At 40.7% G+C, this 23,072-nt stretch overlaps 1 protein-coding gene across 1 annotated transcript; it reads left to right on the top strand.

Annotated features, from left to right (window-relative positions):
• The first annotated feature begins 4,291 nt into the window (after positions 1-4,291).
• LOC147964729 (uncharacterized) lies at positions 4,292-4,878 on the top strand. The gene is made up of 2 exons (XM_087526842.1): positions 4,292-4,453; positions 4,532-4,878. Exons 1-2 carry the CDS (start codon positions 4,292-4,294, stop codon positions 4,838-4,840), a joined length of 471 nt encoding a protein of 156 aa, XP_087382968.1. The 3' UTR covers positions 4,841-4,878.
• Positions 4,879-23,072: the final 18,194 nt, after the last annotated feature.

Genomic DNA, 23,072 nt, shown 5'->3' with positions numbered 1-23,072 from the left:
CTAATTATGCGTGAATTGCTTGTATGACCAATATTGTGATTGTCAAGCCCCAAAAGATTTCACTTTCTAAACCCAATGTGAAGCTACCACTAGGCATGATATGATTTCAACTTCCTGACATTCAATTTATTCAACAATTTACTCATAGGATATAAGTGAGGCACAAGAGTAAATGACATAGAAAAGAGCTTCGTTGACGGGATGTGAATGCCGCTTACCTAGCCTCGCTGGTAACTATTTGAGGACTCTATTTTATTTAAAAACTTTTAGATCTAAGTATTTTATTAAAACAACAAGCAAAATGAAAATAAAATGACATTCCAAGAATAGCACACATCATGTGAAGAAGCAAAAACTTAGGCTCAACTGATAATTGTTGAAGAAGAAAGGTGGGATGCCTACCGGGGCATCCCCAAGCTTAGATGCTTGAGACTTCTTGAAATATTATCTTGGAGTGCCTTGGGCATCACCAAGCTTGAGCTTTTGTGTCTCCTTAATTTTTCTCATATCATTGTTTTCCTAAATATCAAAAGCTTCATCCACACAAAACTCAACAAGAACTCGTGAGATAAGTTAGTATGAACCAATGCAAAAATCTTATCATTCTCTACTGTAGCAAATCACTAAAATTATTATTCAACATTGCATACTAAATGCCTCTGCATATTTAATAGTCCTATCCTCAAATAGAATCATTAAACAAGCAAACATATGTAAACAATGCAAGCATAACAGCAATCTGCCAAAACAGTACAGTCTATAAAGAATGCAAGAGTGTCAATACTTCCCTAACTCCAAAAGTTATGGAAATTTTCCACACTGTAGAAAATTTATCAGAGATCATTTTGCAAAAAATTTCAACATTTTATCACATTCTGACTTTTCTAGGAAAGTTTTGCAACATCGATAAACTTTCTGTTTTGAAACAGCAACATGTAGGCTTGCAAAATAAGCATGATGAAGGCTATACCTGCCACTTTTATTGAAATAAAAGATGAAAAACATTATTCTAAACAACAGCAAGAAAATCCTAACAAAATAAAATGACGCTCCAAGTAAAACTCATATCATGTGACGAATGAATACATAGTTCCAAGTGAGGTTACCGATAATGTTGAAGACGAAAGAGGGGATGCCTTCCGGGGCATCCCCAAGCTTAGTTACTCGGATCTTCCTTGAATATTACCTTGGGGTGCCTTGGACATCCCCAAGCTTAGTTGCTTGGATCTTCCTTGAATATTACCTTGGGGTGCCTTGGGCATCCCCAAGCTTAGGGTCTTGTCACTCCTTATTCTCCTCATATCGACATCTCACCCAAAACTTGAAAACTTCAATCACACAAAACTTAACGGAACTTTGTGAGATAGGTTAGTATGATAAAGAGCAAACCAATTCACTTTTGGTATTGTAAAAGGCAAGATTCATAATTGTTCTCAGGCCTACTATAGCATTTCATTTCCACAATTTATATTGAGCAATATAAGCCATGTAAATTATAAAACAAGCAAACTATGCATTGAAAACATAATTTGTCAAAAACAGAACAGTCTGTAGTAATCTGTACTCCAACCATACTTCTGCTACTCCAAAAATTCTGAAAAAAAAGTAAAACCTGGGTAATTTGTCTATTAATCATCTTCAAAAATAATCAGCATTTTATCACGCTTCTGTTAAAAATGAGAATTGTTTTCCCGAGCGCAAACGTTTCTGTTTTCAGCAAGATCAAATCGACTATCACCGTAAGCCATCCCAAAGGTCTTACTTGTCACTTAATTGAAACGAAAGCAATAAAACATGATTACTACAGTAGCCTAATCATGTGAACACATAAAAACAGTAGGGGTAAATGTTGGGTTGTCTCCCAACAAGCGCTTTTCTTTAATGCCTTTTAGCTAGGCATGATTATTTCAATGATGCTCACATAAAAGATAATAATTGAAACATAAAGAGAGCATCATGAATCATATGACTAGCACATTTAATCCTAACCCACTTCCTATGCATCAGGATTTTTTGAGCAAACAAATTATGGGAACACGAATCAACTAGCATAGGAAGGTAAAACAAGCATGACATCAAAACTTTCAACAGAAAGAGAGGAAACTTGATATTGTTGAGATATGTAGAAGCATATGTTCCTCTCTCATAACAATTTTTAGTAGCATCATGAATGAATTCAACAATATAACTATCACATAAAGCATTCTTTTCATGATCCACAAGCATAGAAATTTTCTTACTCTCCACGCAAGCAAATTTATTCTCATTCATAGTAGTGGGAGCAAACTCAACAAAATAACTCTCATGAGATGGGAAATTAAAATGATGATGACAAGTTTCATGGTTATCATTATTTAATATAGCATAAATTTCATCACCATAATTATCATATATAGGAACTTTTTTGTCATAATCAAATGCAACCTCTTCCAAAATAGTGGATTCATCATTAAATAAAGTCATGACCTCTCCAAATCCACTTTCATCAATATAATCATCATAAATAGGAGGCATGCAATCATCATAATAAATTTTCTCATCAAAACTTGGGGAACTAAAAATATCATCTTCATCAAATATAGCATCCCCAAGCTTATGGCTTTGCATATCATTAGCATCATGGATATTCATAGAGTTCATACCAACAACATTGCAATCATGCTCGTCATTGAAAGATTTTGTGCCAAATATTTTATAGAATTCTTCTTCTATCAATTGAGCATAATTTTCCGAACCATCATTTTCAAGAAACATATTATAAAGATGACCAATAATATGATGCAACCTCAATTCCATTTTTTGTAATTTTCTTTTTATAAACCAAACTAGTGATAAAACAAGAAACTAAAAGATTCAATTGCAAGATCTAAAGATATACCTTCAAGCACTCACCTCCTCGGCAACGGCGCCAAAAAAGAGCTTGATGTCTACTACACAACTTTATTCTTGTAGACGCGTGTTGGGCCTCCAAGCGCGGAGTTTTGTAGGACAGTAACAATTTTCCCTCAAGTGGGTGACCTAAAGTTTATCAATCCGTGGGAGGCGTAGGATGAAGTTGTCTCTCTCAAACAACCCTGCAACCAAATAATAAAAAGTCTCTTGTGTCCCCAACACACAAAATACAATGGTAATTTGTATAGGTGCACTAGTTTGGTGAAGAGATGGTGATACAAGTATAATATGGATGGTAGAAATATATTTTTATAATCTGAATAAATAAAAACAACAAGGTAGCAAATAGTAAACGGGCACAAAAACGGTATTACAATGCTTAAAAACAAGGCCTAGGGTATGTACTTTCACTAGTGCAATCTCTTAATAGTGCTAATATAATTGGATCATATAACCATCCCTCAACGCGCAACGAAGAATCACTCTAAAGTTCATATCTAGCGGAGAACATAAGACAGAATTGTTTGTAGGGTACGAAACCACCTCAAAGCTATTCTTTCCGATCAATCTATCCTAGAGTTCGTACTAAAATAACACGAAGCTATTCTTTCCAATCGATCTAACCAAGAGTTCGTACTAAAATAACACCAAAGCAAATTCATATTCATAATATTCAATCCAACACAAAGAACTTCAAAGAGTGCCCCAAGATTTCTACCAGAGAAACAAATACAAGAGCATGCATCAACCCCTGCGCATAGATTACCCCAATGTCACCTCGGGAATCCGCGAGTTGAGTGCCAAAACATATATCAAGTGAATCAATATGATACCCCATCGTCACCATGAGTATTCAATTGCAAGACATATATCAAGTGTTCTCAAATCCATAGAAGTATTCAATCCGACAACAACGAAATCTCAAAGGGAAAAACTCAATTCATCACAACAAGATAGAGAGGGGAAAACACCATATGATCCGACTATATTAACAAGGGTTAATTATCCTTTTGCCCTCAGTGGTGTCCATGTACTCAGTTTTGCCCTCAGATGCGAATTGTGCTCAGTTTTGCCCCTAGTCCGTGCGCACCGACTCGTTCCGTGAACTCTGCCGTCTCCGTCAGGTCAACCTTTTGACTCGGCCCTTACAGGTGGGACCAGGCGACAAAAACGGCCAATTTTATTCAGACCGTTGCACGCGTGGCTTGTGGGACCCAGCAGAGAGCCATTGGGTAGAGAGCCGTTGGCGGGTGTGCTATATAAGCGGGCGACAACAGCGGTGACCACGGCGACAGAGAGCACGGCAGTGACCACGGCGAGAGAGAGAAAGAGAGCACGGCGGCGGGAAGCTAGCTGTGGAGGGCGCGGCGGCGTTGAGATCCCTTCGGCTCCGAGCTCCATGTCTTCCTCAAGCTCCCGTGCCACCTCGCGGATGCAGAGCCGGGCGCGTGTGGACATGCCTGTCTTCGTTTGTCCGCGGTGCCGGGCGGGCGTTGATTGGAGGGTTTCTCAGACACCGAGGAACCAGAATCGTCCGTTCTACGTGTGCAGCGAGAATGGGGTAAGAATCGGGGCAATTGCACCATTTTCTTGGTCGGGATCTTTGAGCAATGGGTTGATCTGTTTGGTGTTCATGCAGGTGACATGCTTCTTTCTTTGGGTCGATGCTCTGGCCAAGACTCTGATGAATGAACTGCAAGAAGAGCATGAAGAATGGTTGCGCATGCTGCCACGAACGGCAGTGGCCGCACCACAAGCTCCGGAAGAAGGGATGGAGGGCAAAGCACGCACTGACAAAGAGCTAGCTGTTGAGCTTAGGATGTTGAAGAAGAAGGTTAGGAAGCTTGAAGATCAAGCACTACCAATACCCATTTGCAAATACTTTTGGGCATTTGTAGGTATGGTAATCGCACTGGTTGTAATGTTGAAAATGTATGGAAAGGCATGAATTATGGAGGAATTTGTAATCTTGAAATTGTTTGAGAAATCCACCTAGTTTAAATGTTGGTTAAAGTTGTTTAAATGTTGAAACAAAAAGAGAAGAAGTGACCAACATTAAATATGTTGGAAAAAAGTGAAGAAATTAGGAATTCAGAAACTTTTGATCAATGAAATGCAGCTCTCTGCTCTGCCTTTCTGTCCAAAAAAAAGGTTGCTCTTGGGCCAAATTCAGAGCGTAGAGCCAAGTGCAGGCTAGACTAATGGGCCAACTGCATCCAACTAGGCCCATTCGGGGGTTCTCTTGCGTATTTTTCTGTTTTCTATTCTGATTTAATTTAGGCAGTAAATCATAATGCTGGAACTTTTTGTGGAAGCTAATTGAATTATTCCATAGCCAAACAATTAAGGTTAGAAATTTTTTGGATCTGTTAATTAATCCAATTCAAATACACCGTGATTTAAATCAAAGACCAAAATGTCATGGAAAATGTGCCTCAGCTCTGGTAGAGGTTTACGCCAGGTGCCAAAATAAATGAACAAATTTTAAGGGCATTACATTGAGAAAAACATAATTTGTCTAAAAAATGAAGGGTGGAAAATGCACAAAAAATTGGTGCGGCTGGGGACTCGAACCCAGGACCGCGTGGGTTTGTGGTGTTTAGGGCTGCGCTGGTAACCGCTAGGACAGATGGCAAGACTTTGACATGGATAGGGAAGGAAGGTATACATAGTGAGATTGTGAATTTTTTTTAAAAAAAATAGTGAGACCGTGAATGTTTGCACACGCGTGAGAGTGGTTTTCCATTGTTTTGCACTTAAATTTTGGAGGGTTGGAAGGTTGAAAATGTATGTTGCACTACCACATGATTTTGGTCAGAGTGGCACTTGGTTTAGGGTTAGAGTGGCACTTGGTTTAGGATTTAAAGGGAATAAATTTGCATGTTAGTTCATGACTTTTTGTTTGAATGAAATAGAGGGCTTCTCACCCCCTCCGATTTTCATTAATGAAAACCACAAGTTCTCGAACTTCATGACTTGTTTAGGGAAGAAATGATATGTTTGGGCACGGACATTTTTTAACACACATAATAAACCCTAATAACTTAGATAAGATGGAACACACCGTACCATTGCAATAACTATGATAAGTTCACGGACAGTTCACAGACACATGACGAAACATGACACGACACGATAGGACATAGAAAAGCAAAAAAATAAAAAACGAAACATGACGAGCTTGACTCCGGGCTTGAACATCTTCATCTTGACCTTCTTCTTCCACCTTGGCCACGCGCGCCCCTTCAACACCGTCTTCATCTTCACACCTCCTCCTCCTCGTCGTAGGGAAGGGAGTGCATCTGGCCTGGAGCGGGGAAGATGCGCTCGTAGTTGGTGTAGATGTTGTAGATGGTGAAGAAGATGGCCTCGCAGCCGCACCAAAAGACTTGGCCGAGGAGCTCGCGCGCGTCAAACGGGTTGGTGAAGGTGACCATGAGCAGTAGGAGGATGCCGCCGTGGTCACGAACCTCGTTGAGGGTGAACATCCTCGGCGAGCCCCATGGGAGGTGGGCATATCCGGCTCCGAGGAAGGCACGGGTGAGTTCGACGGAACCCTTCCACCTTGAAATAGCCCACACACGGAGCTCCCTCTCCACGAGCACGCACGGTGGGTAGCGCAGCTCCGGCACGACAGGCGGACGGTTGAAGGTCGGCCCGTTGAACTGCATCTTCACTTGGTCTCGCTTGGGGAGGGCTCGGTCGCTTGGGTGTTTGAAGTTGGAGAGGATCGGATCTGGCTTGTGGGTGGGAGAGGAAGAGACGCACCCCATTTATAGGTTGTGCGTGGGAGAGGAAGAGAGAAAGGATGAGAACGGTGCGTGTGTGAATCCGAACGCGTGTGTGTATCCGTTACGTTTTGCACACTTAAATTTTTGCACAAAACGATGCATGGGGCGCGTGCGTGCATCTGAATCACTGCATAGCTCTTTGACCGGGCGGTGCATGTGAATCGCTGCCCTGAACCACTGCACTGAACCACCTAGCTCGCCTCGCTAGCCTAGCTCACCTAGCGCGCCTCGCTCGCCTCGCTCGCATGCATGCACGTCGCCGCCTCCCGCGCATGCAAACCCACGTCGCCGCCTCCATGCATGCAAGGCCTGGAAAGGCTGAGATGGGCTATTTACTGCGGTCTTAGGCCCAGAGCATGAGATGGCCCAACGGTCCATCCAGCGCGCCCGGTATTTGTTAAAAAAACAATGGGCCTCCCAGCCAATCAGATTGCATCTCGTGGATCGCCCCCCTCCTCCCCGCAGATTCCTTCTAGAAGGGTTAGATCGACGGCCCTTGATCGCCGCTAGGGTTAGATGAACGGTCCTTGTTCAACGCTAGGGTTAGCGGGGTTTTGGAGGGGTTTGGAGCAGTCAAAGCTATGTTTGACCAGATTTCAAATGAGCATAATAAATTAAATAAAAATCAGAAAAATAAAAAACCTGCGCACATAGTCTTCTTATGTCATATACTAACGATTTAAGTTGATAAACAAGCTTTACATACATTTAAATGATAAGTTCATGTGTATTGTATGATATCTCGAGTATCTCAAACTCTCTTGTATGAAGTGAAGAGAAGTGTTTTGGGGAAATGAACATGAAAATTTCAAAAAACTAACCACAGCTTCATTTTGGAGTGACTAAGAAGGATCCAGGCTTAGTTTTTCATTTTGATGTTTTACACTTGTTTAAATCTTGGTCAAAGTTAAGTTTGACCAGAATTCAAATGAGCAAAACAAATTTAAAAAAAATCAAAAAATGGAAAAACCAGCGCACATAGTCTGTACATATATAATATATGTGTAGGAAAGTTATTTGGCTGATTTAGACAAGGTCGAATTTTTTTTTGCTTAGAAATGAGGCCGTTTACCCTACCTTTGGACCCCTCTTTTTAGCACATTTTTCATGAAAATTTCAAAAAGCTCACCACAACTTCATTTTGGATTGACTAAGAAGTATCCAGGCTTAGTTTTTCATTTTGATGTTTTAGACTTGTTTAAATCTTGGTCAAAGTTAGGTTTGACCAGAATTTAAATGAGCAAAACAAAATTCAAAAAAATCAAAAAAGGAAAAACCATGTGCTCATTCAAACATCATCCAACAGATATTTAAACATCATGTCAAACATACTTCTAACATAGGTCCAACATCATCCAACAGAAATACAACATGTCAAGTGATAAATGTTTCATAATACAACATCATCCCTTATTCATAATGTTTCATACTTATTCATAGATAGCGTTGGGGCTTCTGTCTGTTCCTTGAGCTTCTTGCCATCACTTTGCTCCTCGTGCACCTTGTGCTCATTGTTTCTTCTCTTCTTCTCTTGGTTGTCGGTACGTTGCGCGTCTTCTTCAAACCTACCATAGAGCCGTGCAAAACATAAATGGTAATGAGATCATGTCAAGTGATAGATGTACAGTAGTATTTGACCCTTGCAAGATTTACATACCTAGCAGAACTCACAACAACAGAAGGTTGGTCACCATTTGGAGCCTCACTTGGATCATCATTTGGAGCCTCACTTGGATCACCATGATCACCATTTAGAGCCTCACTTGGATCACCATTTGGAGCCTCACTTGAATCATTATTTGGAGGATATTTTGGATCATCGTCAAAATCATGCGGTTGTTGACCATCATCATTTGGAACCTCGTCAAAATCCTCATATGATGCAACCGGCTGTTGACCATCATTTTCATCATCTGTTGAGGCAACCGGCTGCTGACCAACATTTTCATCGAAGCCTTCATCGAAACTCTCTCCGAACGCTGGATCTACTGTGTTATCACAATACTTACCAAAATGACCAGACCCACCACACCTTGTGCACTTACGCTTCCTCGCTCCAAGTCCAGCTCCTTCGCTGCGAGGTCTGATTCGACTCTTCCTTGGTCTACCTGCTGCTCTCTTCAGAATTGGAGCGCAAAGCTTGAATCCAGGGTCCACCATGTCCCATTGTTGTTTTCCCTCCATAGCAGGCAAGGCATAAGCATATGTGGCTTTGAACCTTGCAACAGAGTAGTAATCATGCACATACTACTGTATGTTCCATGCTGGACCTGGGAGAGAAGTGATGAAAAACAAGGCATGAATGCATGGCAACCCAGTTATCTGCCATTGCCTACAACTGCAAGTTCTAGCTTCTAAATCCACTGGATATATCCATTCCCTCTTCTCTTTATCCAAATATGATATCTCTGTTATGGTACCCGAGCAAAGAGTCATGTTCATTTCCAAGCATGTTGTCTTCTGCTTCAGTTCATTCATCACGGCAGGGATGATAATGTGGCCCATGAATTTTGCCTCGGCTATTCCTGCACGATAATGAAATTTCTGCATGTATTCTATCCTTATCCTGTCAAGCAAATCCACCACATAATGACCCTTTAGTTTCCGGATCATTGAGTTGAAAGACTCTGCTAGATTATTGTGCACATAGTCAACTTTGCTCACTTCACTGAATTGGCTTCTGGCCCATAACTTGGAGTGGTGTGTTTCCAAGTATTCTTTCACTTTGGGATTCATGTATAACTGCCTCAAGTGGTAGTTGTGCTTCTTCACACTGCATGTCAAAGATGCTGGCCATAAATTGTTGGTATACACCTTTCCTTTGAATTTCTTCATGAAATTTGCAGCAAGGTGACGCATGCATTCCCTATGCTCTACTCCAGGGAACACATTATCCACGGCCACTTCTAAATCTTTGCAAGCATCTGTATGAATGACCAACCCACTGGGATGTGCAATAGCCCGGCGGAGATTATGCAAAAACCAAGTCCAGCTCTCCTCAGACTCTGTCTCCAGCACACCATAGGCAACTGGAAATACAAAACTATGTGCATCAACTGCACAAGCTGCTACTAACTGTCCTTTAAACCTCCCTGTGAGAAAAGTGGCATCAATAGCCAAATAAGGCCTGCAGCCTGCCAAAAAACCCCGACGACAAGCCTCAAAGCAGACAAAAACCCTCCTAAAGCATTCCTTGGTCTTTGTCACTCCCCTGAATGTGTACTCCACGATGTGGTGATTAATATCTACAATACTACCTGGGCTTGTCCTCTCCACTTCACCTTTGAATGAATACAACAATTGAAAACTTTCCTGCCAGTTACCATAAATAGAATCCATAGCATGTTGTTTACCATTGAACAACCTCATGTATGGTAAATCTATCTTGAACTTATCTTTGATGTTCTTCTGCAATTCCTTTGGACCCACTTGCTGGTTTTCTTTCACCCACTTCTTTACTTCTTCTGCCACCCATCTTGACTTGGCTCTACTGATTGTATCCTTCCTAAGGGTTGATTCCTGGCATGTGTGCTTAAAAGGGTTCACTTTGACCTGAACATTAGTGCTATTCCGCATTTTAGATGCAAGCAGCCTCCATGTACAACCTTCAGTCGGACAGTGCACTCTGTAACGTACTTGATCACTCTTGTCAACTTTGAAAGTACGTTCTACCTTGATGCAGTATGTCACAAGTGCATTTCTACACTCATTCATGGATGCAAAAACTGTACCTTCTTCCATATGACGGTTCAAAGGGTCCCATTCAACAGCTGCAAGGTCTTCGTCCTCACCCATCGCGTCATCATCCACACGGACTGCATTGTGAGCCTCATCTTGATTTTCAGTCCGAGGTGCCCATCGTAAATTCCGAATAACATCAGAATATAGCTTCTCTTCATCAACCCCACAATTGTAGCCATCAGGCTCCACTTCAAGGGGGACCCTACTGCTGTTGCCCACACTTGTCGAGCCACCACGTCGCCATGCACCAACTGAACTGTTCTGGCTAGAGATGCCATTACGACGACTTGGTTCTCCCCGAGATGTTGCACCCACCATCCTAGGTCCAAATGCCTGCTCAAGCACATCAACTTGCAGCTCACATGAAAATTATCTTTCTCTTTATGCCTAACAAACATGGTAGCTAGCTCTTCATCATTACTAACTGTCACCCAATTCTTTTCCCCATCATAGTATTTGTATACCACTTCATCAAGCAAACCCCAAGGATATTGGCTACAAATTACCTCCCCAAATTGTCTGAAACTCCAATTACTAGCCATTGGCAACCGATAATCAAAACCTCCTTGGTATTTCTTCTTATCCTTTGCATCAAACATGTACCGGTCCCTTCTAATGTGCACCATGAAAGCAAACCGCAACTCCATCCTAACCGGCGAAAAACAGAGACGCAATCAGCACACTAATTGGGCAAACCTACTCGAATCGAGTGTTCAAATGCACAACTAAGCTCAATCTAAAAAAGAGGCGAGACTTACCCCTTGGGAACCCAGTCATGGACGCGGCGGATCTCCGGCCCGATGCCTGCCTCGCCAAATACTCCAGGGTCGCCGCTGCTCACCATTTCGCCCTAGGGTTCTTCCTCCTAGTTTAAATAGCTCCAGCAGCCCCCCACCTTTGAGCGCTCCGGCCGGGCGCACGGAAGGAGGCCGCGCCGCGGATCGAGCAGGTGGCGGGCGCCCCACCCGTGGCGTCGCAAGAAGGTGGTGGGAGTCACAGGTAGCCATGGAGCATAGGCGCAGGGAGGTAGCGGTGGAGCAGGCCGTGCAGCTGGTGGCGGGGCAGGTGCTGGCCGCGGCGCAGGTGGCGGCGGCGGCGCAGGACAGCCGACCGGGCGGATGGGTTGCCAATGATTTGGGGATTTAGTTGCATGGGCCTACATGTCAGCTCTGGACCCACGTCCACGCGGTCCCACATGTAAGCTCCGGACCCACAACCACCAACGTCGGCGGACGGAATGGACTCAAATATGGCCGTTTGGCCTCGTCATAGTTGCTGTGCTCGGACTAGGGGCAAAACTGAGGACAATTCGCATCTGAGGGCAAAACTGAGCACATGGACACCACTGAGGGCAAAAGGATAATTAACCCTATTAACAAAGCCCGCGATACATCAAGATCGTGACATCTCAAGAACACGAGAGAGAGAGAGAGATTAAACACATAGCTACTGGTACAAACCCTCAGCCCCGAGGGTGGACTACTCCCTCCTCATCATGGTGGCCGTCGGGATGATGACCACCGGAGATGATTCCCCCCTCCAGCAGGGTGCCGGAAAGGGTCTAGTTTGGTTTTTGGTGGCTACAGAGCCTTGCGGCGGCGGAACTTCTAATCTAGGTTAACCTGAGGGTTTTCGAGTAGGTAAATGATAAAAGAAATAATTTATGAATTGCGAATGCTAGCAAAGTGCATAAGTTTGATCAATGATAATTTCAATCACTTTTCCTAGCATCATGACAACAACTCTTTTCTTATAAAATTTCTCATGTTTAAAGTAGCAACCAATTCACATGTTAAGGTTCGAACAATGAATTCTCTTGATACTCAACAACCTATGTTCTCAGTCACCAAGCAAATGCAATTCAACTTATTCAACAGAGTTTAAGTAAGAGCTCCACATACTCAACCATCATATAATCTTCTATGATTTATAACACTCACCGCATACACACGAGCAAAACGCTTGCTCACGAAGACCTAGGGCAATTTGAGGAAGCCCATCATTGGAATATACAAGCCAAGTTCTATAATAAAAAATTCACACTAGTATATGAAAGGATATCATAGGAGACTCTCTATCATGAAGATCATGGTGCTACTTTGAAGCACAAGTGTGGCAAAAGGATAGTAACATTGTCCCTTCTCTCTTTTCTCTTATTTTTTTAATTTGGGCCTTCTCTCATTTTTTGCCTCTTTTATTTTATTTTATTTTATTTTTTGTCCAGAGTCTCATCCCGACTTGTGGGGGAATCATAGTCTCCATCATCCTTTCCTCACATGGGACAATGCTCTAATAATGAAGATCATCACACTTTTATTTACTTACAACTCAAGAATTACAACTTGATACTTAAAACAAAATATGACTCTATATGCATGCCTCTGGTGGTGTACCAGAATCTGCAATGAATCAAGAGTGGCATGTATAAAAAATGATGAAAGGTGGCTTTTCCACAAATACGATGTCAACTACATGATCATGCAAATCAATATGACAATGATGGAGCGTGTCATAATAAACGGAACAGTGGAAAGTTGCATGGGAATATATCTCGTAATGGCTATGGAAATGCCATAATAGGTAGGTATGGTGGCTGTTTTGAGGAACGATATGTGGTGGGTTTATGGTACCAGCGAAAGTTACGCGTTACTAGAGAGGCTAGCAATGGCGGAAAGGTGAGAGTGCGTATAATCCATGGACTCAACATTAGTCATAAAGAACTCACATACTTATTGCAAAATCTATTAGTCATCAAAACAAAGTACTACGTGCATGCTCCCTGGGGGATAGATTGGTAGGAAAAGACCATCGCTCGTCCCCGACCGCCACTCATAAGGAAGACAATCAATAAATAAATCATGCTCCGACTTCATCACATAACGGTTCACCATACGTGCATGCTACGGGACTCACAAACTTTAACACAAGTATTTATCAAATTCATAACTACTCACTAGCATGACTCTAATATCACCATCTTCATATCTCAAAACAATCATAAGGAATCAAACTTCTCATAGTATTCAATGCACTTTATATGAAAGTTTTTATTATATCCCTCTTGGATGCCTGTTGATGTCTACTACACAACCTTCTTCTTGTAGACGTTGTTGGGCCTCCAAGTGCAGAGGTTTGTAGGACAGTAGCAAATTTCCCTCAAGTTGATGACCTAAGGTTTATCAATCCATGGGAGGCGTAGGATGAAGATGGTCTCTCTCAAACAACCCCGCAACCAAATAACAAAGAGTCTCTTGTGTCCCCAACACACCCAATACAATGGTAAATTGTATAGGTGCACTAGTTTGGCGAAGAGATGATGATACAAGTGCAATATGGATGGTAGATGATGGTTTTTGCAATCTGAAAATATAAAAACAGCAAGGTAGCAAGTGGTAAAAGTGAGCATAAATAGTATTACAATGTGTTGAAACAAGGCCTAGGATTCATACTTTCACTAGTGCAAGTCCTCTCAACAATAATAACATAATTGGATCATATAACTATCCCTCAACATGCAACAAAGAGTCACTCCAAAGTCACCAATAGCGGAGAACAAACGAAGAGATTATGGTAGGGTACGAAACCACCTCAAAGTTATCCTTTCTGATCAATCTATTCAAGAGTCCGTAGTAAAATAACACGAAGCTGTTCTTTCCATTCAATCTATCATAGAGTTCGTACTAGAATAACACCTTAAGACACAAATCAACCAAAACCCTAATGTCACCTAGATACTCCAATGTCACCTCAAGTATCCGTGGGTATGATTATACGATATGCATCACACAATCTCAGATTCATCTATTCATCCAACACAAAGAACTTTAAAGAGTGCCCCAAAGTTTCTACCAGAGAGTCAAGACGAAAACGTGTGCCAACCCCTATGCATAAGTTCACAAAACTCGCATGTTGATCACCAAAACATACATCAAGTGGATCACGTGATATCCCATTGTCACCACAGATAAGCACATGCAAGACATACATCAAGTGTTCTCAAATCCTTAAAGACTCAGTCCGATAAGATAACTTCAAAGGGAAAACTCAATCCATTACAAGAGAGTAGAGGGGGAGAAACATCATAAGATCCAACTATAATAGCACAGCTCGCGATACATCAAGATCGTACCACCTCAAGAACACGAGAGAGAGAGAGAGAGAGAGAGAGATCAAACACATAGCTACTGGTACATACCCTCAGCCCCGAGGGTGGACTACTCCCTCCTCGTCATGGAGAGCGCCGGGATGATGAAGATGGCCACCGGAGAGGGATTCCCACCTCCGGCAGGGTGCCAGAATGGGTCTAGATTGGTTTTTGGTGGCTACGTAGGCTTCTGGCGGCGGAACTCCCGATCTATTCCGCTCTCTGATGTTTTTAGGGTATATTGATATATATAGGCGAAAGAAGTCGGTCAGGGGAGCCACGAGGGGCCCACGAGGGTGGGGGCATGCCTAGGGGGTAGGGCACGCCTCCCTGCCTCGTGGCTTCCTCGAAGCTTCCCTGACGTCTACTCCAAGTCTCCTGGATTTCTTCCGTTCAAAAAATAACCCTCCCAAAGGTTTCATTCCGTTTGCACTCCGTTTGATATTCCTTTTCTTCGAAACACTGAAATAGGCAAGAAAACAGGAATTTGGGCTGGGCCTTCGGTTAATAGGTTAGTCCCAAAAATAATATAAAAGTGTATAATAAAGCCCATAAACATCCAAAACAGATAATATAATAGCATGGAACAATCAAAAATTATAGATACGTTGGAGATGTATCACCTATCATATTAGGACTAATTGTATAACCAAAGCAAATTACCATGCTGTTCTAAAGACTCTCAAAATAATATAAGTGAAGTACGAGAGTTCATCAATTTATATAAAATAAAACCACCGCCGTGCTCTAAAAAGATATAAGTGAAGCACTAGAGCAAAATTGCCTAGCTCAAAAGATATAAGTGAAGCACATAGAGCATTCTAATAAATCACGATTCATGCATGTCTCTCCCAAAAGGTGTGTACAGCAAGGATGATTGTGGCAAACTAAAAAGCAAAGACTCAAATCATACAAGACGCTCCAAGCAAAACACATATCATGTGGTGAATAAAAATATAGCCTCAAGTATAGTTACCGATAGATGAAGATGAAAGAGGGGATGCCTTCCCGGGGCATCCCCAAGCTTAGGCTTTTTTACATACTTGAATATTACCTTGGGGTGCCTTGGGCATCCCCAATCTTAGGCTCTTGCCACTCCTTATTCCATAGTCCATCAAATCCTTACCCAAAAGTTGAAAACTTCACAACACAAAACTCCAACAGAAAATCTCGTAAGCTCCGTTAGTATAGGAAAATAAATCACCACTTTTGGTACTGTTGTGATCTAATTATTTATTTATATTGGTGTATTATCTACTATATTCCAACTTTTCCATGGTTCATACCCCCCGATACTAGCCATAGATGCATCAAAATAAGCAAACAACACACGAAAAACAGAATCTGTCAAAAACAGAACGGTCTGTAGCAATGTGGATATTTCGAATACTTATTTAACTTCAAAAATTCTGATAAATTAGGAAGTCCTATATAATGTGTTTATAAATCCTCTGAAAAAGTAATCAGTATTTTATCACGCTTCTATTAAAAATTAAAACTAATCTTCTAGGTGCAAAAGTTTCTATTTTTCAAAAGGATCAAATCAACTATTACCATAAGCTATCCCAAAGGTCTTACTTGGCACAAACACTAATTAAAACACGAAACCACATCTAACCAAAGGCTAGATGAAAATTTTATTGGTAAACGGGACCTAAAAAGCAAGAACAAAAATAAAATTGGGTTGCCTCCCAACAAGCGCTATTGTTTAACGCCCCTAGCTAGGCATAAAAACACGAATAGATCTAAGTATTATCATCTTTGGCATGCAATCCATAAGTGACTCTCATAATAGATTCATAAGGCAATTTAATTTTCTTTCTAGGGAAGTGTTCCATGCCTTTCCTTAAAGTAAATTGAAATCTAATGTTTCCTTCTTTCATATCAATAATTGCACTAATCGTTCAAAGGAAAGGTCTACCAAGAATAATAGGACATGTAGGATTGCAATCTATTTCAAGAACAATGAAATCTACGGGCACATAATTCCTATTAGCAACAATAACAACATCATTAATTCTTCCCGCAGGTTTCTTAATAATGGAATCCGCAAGATGCAAATTTAAGGAATAATCATCAAATTCACAGAAGACTAACACATCACATAAAGTTTTCGGAATCGTGGAAACACTAGCACCCAAATCACACAAAGCATAGCATTCATAATCTTTAATTTTAATCTTAATAGTAGGTTCCCACTCATCATAAAGTTTTCTAGGGATAGAAACTTCCAATTCAAGCTTTTCTATAAAAGATTTCATCATAGCATCAACGATATGCTTAGTAAAAGCTTTGTTTTGATTATAAGTATGAGGAGAATTCAACATGGATTGCAAGAAGTAAATACAATATATTAAAGAACAGTTATCGTAATTAAATTCCTTGAAATCCAAGAGAGTGGGTTCATTTATATCTAAAGCTTTGACCTCTCCAACCCCACTTTTATCAATTTTTGCATCAAGATCTAAAAACTCCGAATCATTGGCACGCCTTCTAACTAAAGTTGACTCATCTCCAGTCCCATATTTATCAAGATTAACATTTGAAAACAAATATTAAATAGGAGTCAAATCAATCACTTTAAGATCTTCATCATTGTTTTCACGGAAACTAGAAGAACACGCTTTTATAAACCAATCTTTCTTAGCACGCATCTTAGCGGTTCCTTCTTTGCACTCATCAATGGAAATTCTCATGGCTTTGAGATACTCATTGATATCATGCTTAGGTGGAATATATCTAAGTTTCAAAGAATCAACATCAAGAGAAATTATATCCACGTTTCTAGCCAAATCATCAATCTTAAGTATTTTTTCTTCAATCAAAGCATTGAAATTCTTTTGCGAACTAATAAATTATTTAACACTATTATCAAAATCAGAGGGCATCTTATTATAATTTCCATAAGAATTTTTGTAGGAATTACCATAATTATTATAGGAATTACTAGGAAACGGCCTAGGAAAATTACCTCTATACGCGTTATTACCAAAATTGTTCCTACCAACAAAATTAACATCCATAGATTCATTATTGTTTTCAATCAAAGTAGACAAAGGCATATCATGAGGATCAATAGGAGCACTCTTATTAGCAAACAATTTCATAAGCTCATCCATCTTTCCACTCAAAACATTATTTCTTCAATCGCATGCACTTTTTTACTAGTGGAAGATCTTTTGGTATACCAATGAGAATAATTAACCATAATATTATCTAGGAGTTTAGTAGCTTCTCATAAAGTAATTTCCATAAAAGTGCCTCCCGCGGCCGAATCTAAAAGATTTTTAGAAGCAATATTCAATCCGGCATAAAAATTTTGTATAATCATCCACAAATTCAAACCATGAATAGGGAAATTTCTAATCATCAATTTCATCCTCTCCCAAGATTGTGCAACATGTTCATGATCAAGTTGCTTAAAATTCATAATATCCTTCCTAAGGGAGATGATCTTAGCGGGAGGAAAGTACTTGGAAATAAAGGCATCTTTACACTTATTCCATGAATCAATACTATTTTTAGGAAAAAATGAAAACCAAGTTTTAGCGCGATCCCTAAGCGAGAATGGAAATATCTTCAACTTAACAATATCATTATCCATATATTTTTCTTTTGCATATCGCATAAATCAACGAAATTATTAAGATGGGATGCGACATCTTCATTGGGAAGGCTGGAAAATTGATCTTTCATAACAAGATTCAGTAAAACGATATTAATTTCACAAGATTCCGCATTAGCATCAGGAGCAATCAGAGTACTAATAAAATCATTGTTGTTGGTATTGGAAAAGTCACACAATTTGGTTTTATCTTGAGCCATCATGACAAAGCAAGTAATCCAACACATGAGCACACAAAAGGCAAATGAAGAAGACGAATGGAAGAAGGGCGAAGAAAAGGCAAATATTTTCAAAAATCATTTTAGAAGTGGGGGAGAGGAAAACGAGAGGCGAATGGCAAATAATGTAATGCAAGGGATGAGAGTTTATGATGGTTACTTGGTATGTCTTGGCTTGGCGTAGATCTCCCTGGCAACAGCGCCAGAAATCCTTCTTGCTACCTCTTGAGCTTGCGTTGGTTTTACCCTTGAAGAGGAAAGAGTGATGCAGCAAAGTAGTGTAAGTTCCCTCAGTTTGAGAACCAAGGTATCAATCCAGTAGGAGACAACACGACAAGCCACCGAATACCTGCACAAACAAACACCAACTTGCAACCAACGCGACAAAGGGGTTGTCAATCCCTTCACGGTTATTCACAAAGTGAGATCTGATAGAGATGGGTAAACGGTAAAGTAATATTTTTGGTATTTTTGGTTTATGGAACGGAAAGTAAAAGATTGCAAAAGAAAGTAAATAGGAAACTAGAATTGTAGATCGGAAACATATATGATGGAAAATAGACCCGGGGCCATAGGTTTCACTAGTGGCTTCTCTCAAGAAAGGAATTATTACGGTGGGTGAACAAATTACTGCCGAGCAATTGATAGAAAAGCGCAAAGTTATGACAATATCTAAGGCAATGATCATGAATATAGGCATCATGTCCGTGTCAAGTAGACCGAAATGATTCTGCATCTACTACTATTACTCCACACATCGACCGACTCCTGCCTGCATCTAGAGTATTAAGTTCATAAGAACAGAGCAACGCATTAAGTAAGATGACACGATGTAGCGGGATTAACTCAAGCAATATGATGAAAACCCCATCTTGTTATCCTCGATGGCAACCAGACAATACATGTCGGTTCCCCTTCTGTCACTAGGATCGAGCACCGCAAGATTGAACCCAAAGCTAAGGACTTCTCCCATTGCAAGAAAAACCAACCTAGTTGACCAAACCAAATCAATATTTCGAAGAGGCCTGCAAAGATATCAAAACATGCATAAAAGAATTTAGAGGAGATTCAAATAATAGCCATAGATAAGCTGATCATAAATCCACAATTCATCGGATCTCGGCAAACACACTGCAAAAGAGTATTACATCGAATAGATCTCCAAGAACATCGAGGAGAACTTGGTATTGAGAATCGAAGAGAGAGAGAGAGAGAGAAAGCCATCTAGCTACTAGTTATGGACCCGTAGGTCTGAAGTAAACTACTCACGCTTCATAGGAGAGGCAATGGTGTTGATGTAGAAGCCCTCCATGATCGAATACCCCTCCGGCAGGATGCCGGAAAAGGCCCCTAGATGGGATCTCATGGGTACAGAAGGTTGCGGCGGTGGAAAAGTGGTTTCATGGCTCCCCTGGATGTTTTTGGGGTACAAGAGTATATATAGGAGGAAGATCTAGGTCAGGAGGTCTACGAGGGGCCCACAAGGTTGGGGGCGCGCCCTCCACCCTTGTGGCCGCCTCGTGGCTCTTCCGACTTGCACTCCAAGTCTCCTGGGTGTCTTCTGGTCCAAGAAAGATCATCGCGAAAGTTTTATTCCGTTTGGACTCCATTTGGTATTCCTTTTCTGCGAAACTCTAAAAGAAGGAAAAACATAAACTGGCACTGGGCTCTAGGTTAATAGGTTAGTCCCGAAAATCATATAAAATAGCATATTAATGCATATAAAACATCCAAAACAGATAATATAATAGCATGGAACAATAAAAAATTATAGATACGTTGGAGACGTACCATTCAACCACCTGATTGGAACTTGCCTTTTGAAATTATGTGTGATGCTAGTGATTATGCTGTCGGTGCTGTTCTAGGACAAAGAGTTGATAAGAAACTAAATGTTATTCATTATGCTAGTAAAACTCTAGACAATGCTCAAAGAAATTATGCAACTACTGAAAATGAATTTCTAGTAGTGGTGTTTGCTTGTGATAAATTTAGATCTTACATTGTTGATTCGAAACTAATTGTTCACAGTGATCATGCTGCTATTAAATATCTTTTGGGAAAAAGATGCTAAACCTAGACTTATTCGATGGGTTCTCTTGCTACAAGAATTTGATTTACATATCACTGATAGAAAAGGAACTAAGAACCCCGTAGCTGATAACTTGTCTAGGCTTGAAAATGTGCTTGATGACCCATTACCTATTGATGATAGTTTTCCCGATGAGCAGTTAGCTGCAATAAATGTTTCTCATAACACTCCTTGGTATGCTGACTATGCTAATTACATTGTTGCTAAATATTTACCACCTAGCTTTACATACCAACAAAAGAAAAAAAAATTCTTCTATGATTTAAGACACTACTTTTGGGATGACCCACATCTTTATAAAGAAGGAGTAGATGGTATTATTAGACGTTGTGTACCTGAGCATGAACAGGGCCAAATCCTAATGAAATGTCACTCTGAAGCTTATGGAGGGCATCATGCGGGAGACAGAACTGCTCACAAGGTATTGCAATCTGGATTTTATTGGCCTACTCTTTTCAAGGATGCTCGTAAGTTCGTCTTGTCTTGTGATGAATGTCAAAGAATAGGTAATATCTGTAAGCGTCAAGAAATGCGTATGAATTATTCACTTGATATTGAACCATTTGATGTTAGGGCATTTGATTACATGGGACCTTTTCCTTCCTCTAATGGGTATACACCTATTTTTGTTGCTGTTGATTATGTCACTAAGTGGGTAGAAGCTATTCCAACCAGTAGTGCTGATCACAACACCTCTATTAAAATGCTTAAGGAATTTATTTTTCCAAGGTTTGGGGTCCCTAGATATTTAATGACTGATGGTGGTTCACACTTTATTCATGGTGCTTTCCGTGAAATGCTTGCCAAGTATGATGTTAACCATAGAATTGCATCACCCTATCATCCTTAGTCTAGTGGTCAAGTTGAACTTAGCAATAGAGAAACAAAATTAATTTTTCAAAATACTGTCAATAGGTCCCGGAAGAATTGGCCTAAGAAATTAGATGATGCACTTTGGGCTTATAGAACAACATATAAAAAATCCTATGGGTATATCTCCTTATAAAATGGTTTATGGAAAAGCTTGTCATTTGCCTCTTGAGTTAGAACATAAAGCATATTGGGCAATTAAAGAACTCAACTATGATTTTAAACTTGCCAATGAAAAGAGGTTATTTGATATTAGCTCATTAGATGAATGGAGAACCCAAGCTTATGATAATGCCAAGCTACTTAAAGAAAAAGTTAAAAGATGGCATGATAAAAGAATCCAAAAGCGTGAGTTCAAAGTTGGAGAATATGTTCTTTTGTACAACTCTCGTTTCAGATTCTTTGCAGGAAAACTCCTCTCCAAATGGGAAGGACCCTATGTTATCAAGGAGGTTTATCAGTCTGGAGCTATCAAAATAAATAATGCTGAAGGTACTAACTCGAAGGTTGTTAATGAGCAACGAATAAAACATTATATCTCAGGTATGCCAATTAATGTTGAAAGTAATATTATCCAAACTATGACACCGAAAGAACACATAAAAGAGTCCTTCAGGAACACTCCAGAATCGTTAAAAAGAGGAGCTACGTGATACGGTAAGTAAATGGACTCCGAAAAATATGCAAAACTATTTTCTGTCAGTTTTGGAATATAACAAAAATTAGGAAAATAAGAAACTACCAGGAAGTGCACCCTGGTGGGCACAAGACACCAGGGCGCACCTTGCAAGCCAGGCGCGCCCATGTGGGTTCTGCCCACCTCGGGTACCTTCCGGACTCCGTTTTTCTACAGCTTGCTTGGTCCCCAAGATAAAAAATCTTTATATACCCCTCGAACCTATTGACCGCCGTATCATGGAGAAATCTTCTGTTTTCTTTTCCTTGATGTTTTCTGTCAGATCCCATCCACCATGGCCGCTTCAAGCTCCTCCAAGGACAAGTTCTTCAAGAACCTCATCAATCTATATTTGCGGGAGGTGGTGCAGCACCCTCAGGTCATCCAGATGCATGAAGGGGTGCTGCACATCCGCGATGTGCAAGGTCCCAAGGGGGCATGAACCATGGAGGCCAGGGTTGAAGCTATGGAGCAGGAGGTCTTCCGGTGCAAGGGGATGGTGGAGCGTGGACTCAATGCTAATCACCTCATGATCACGGACTTCACCCGTGATCTCAAGGTGGATGGCAAGTCCATGAAGGACATCGTATTCACCCTCAAAGAGCAAATCAACTTCCTCCAAAGCCAGATCTACGATCTCCAAAACCAAGTCTTTGAATATGAGGTGAGGTTTAAAGGTATGAGTTTGGCTGCCAGTTGCAGGCGTGAGACTCATTCTTCCTCCTGTGATGGTGGACCTCTGCCATGGAAACCCGAGGACAAGACCCCCTCTACTTTATCACCACCACCTTCTTCATCACCAAAAGAAAATTGAGTATCGGGTATGGGCACTCCCCTTTTGGCTTCCGCCAAGCTTGGGGGAGGTGCCCCGGTGTCGTATCACCCCACTATCTTTTTGCCTTTACTTATCTTAGTTCGATCCATAGTTATCTTTTGCTTTAGATGAATAAAAGTTTAGTTCGATCCTTTCTTTTAGAGAGTTTGCTTAGTGATCTATCATTGTAATTGTGTGCGAGATATATA

This window comes from Triticum urartu, chromosome 6A, assembly GCF_056163025.1.
Source record: "Triticum urartu cultivar PI428250 chromosome 6A, HENAU_Tu73, whole genome shotgun sequence".
Taxonomy (NCBI): domain Eukaryota; kingdom Viridiplantae; phylum Streptophyta; class Magnoliopsida; order Poales; family Poaceae; genus Triticum; species Triticum urartu.
This window is presented reverse-complemented; position numbering and strand designations above follow the sequence as displayed.

Excerpts from the sequence above, each read along its gene's own strand:
- LOC147964729 (XM_087526842.1), top strand. The coding sequence starts at position 4,292 with ATGTCTTCCTCAAGCTCCCGTGCCACCTCGCGGATGCAGAGCCGGGCG. Across the intron at positions 4,454-4,531 it reads ACGTGTGCAGCGAGAATGGG|GTGACATGCTTCTTTCTTTG; the intron begins GTAAGAATCGGG and ends GTGTTCATGCAG.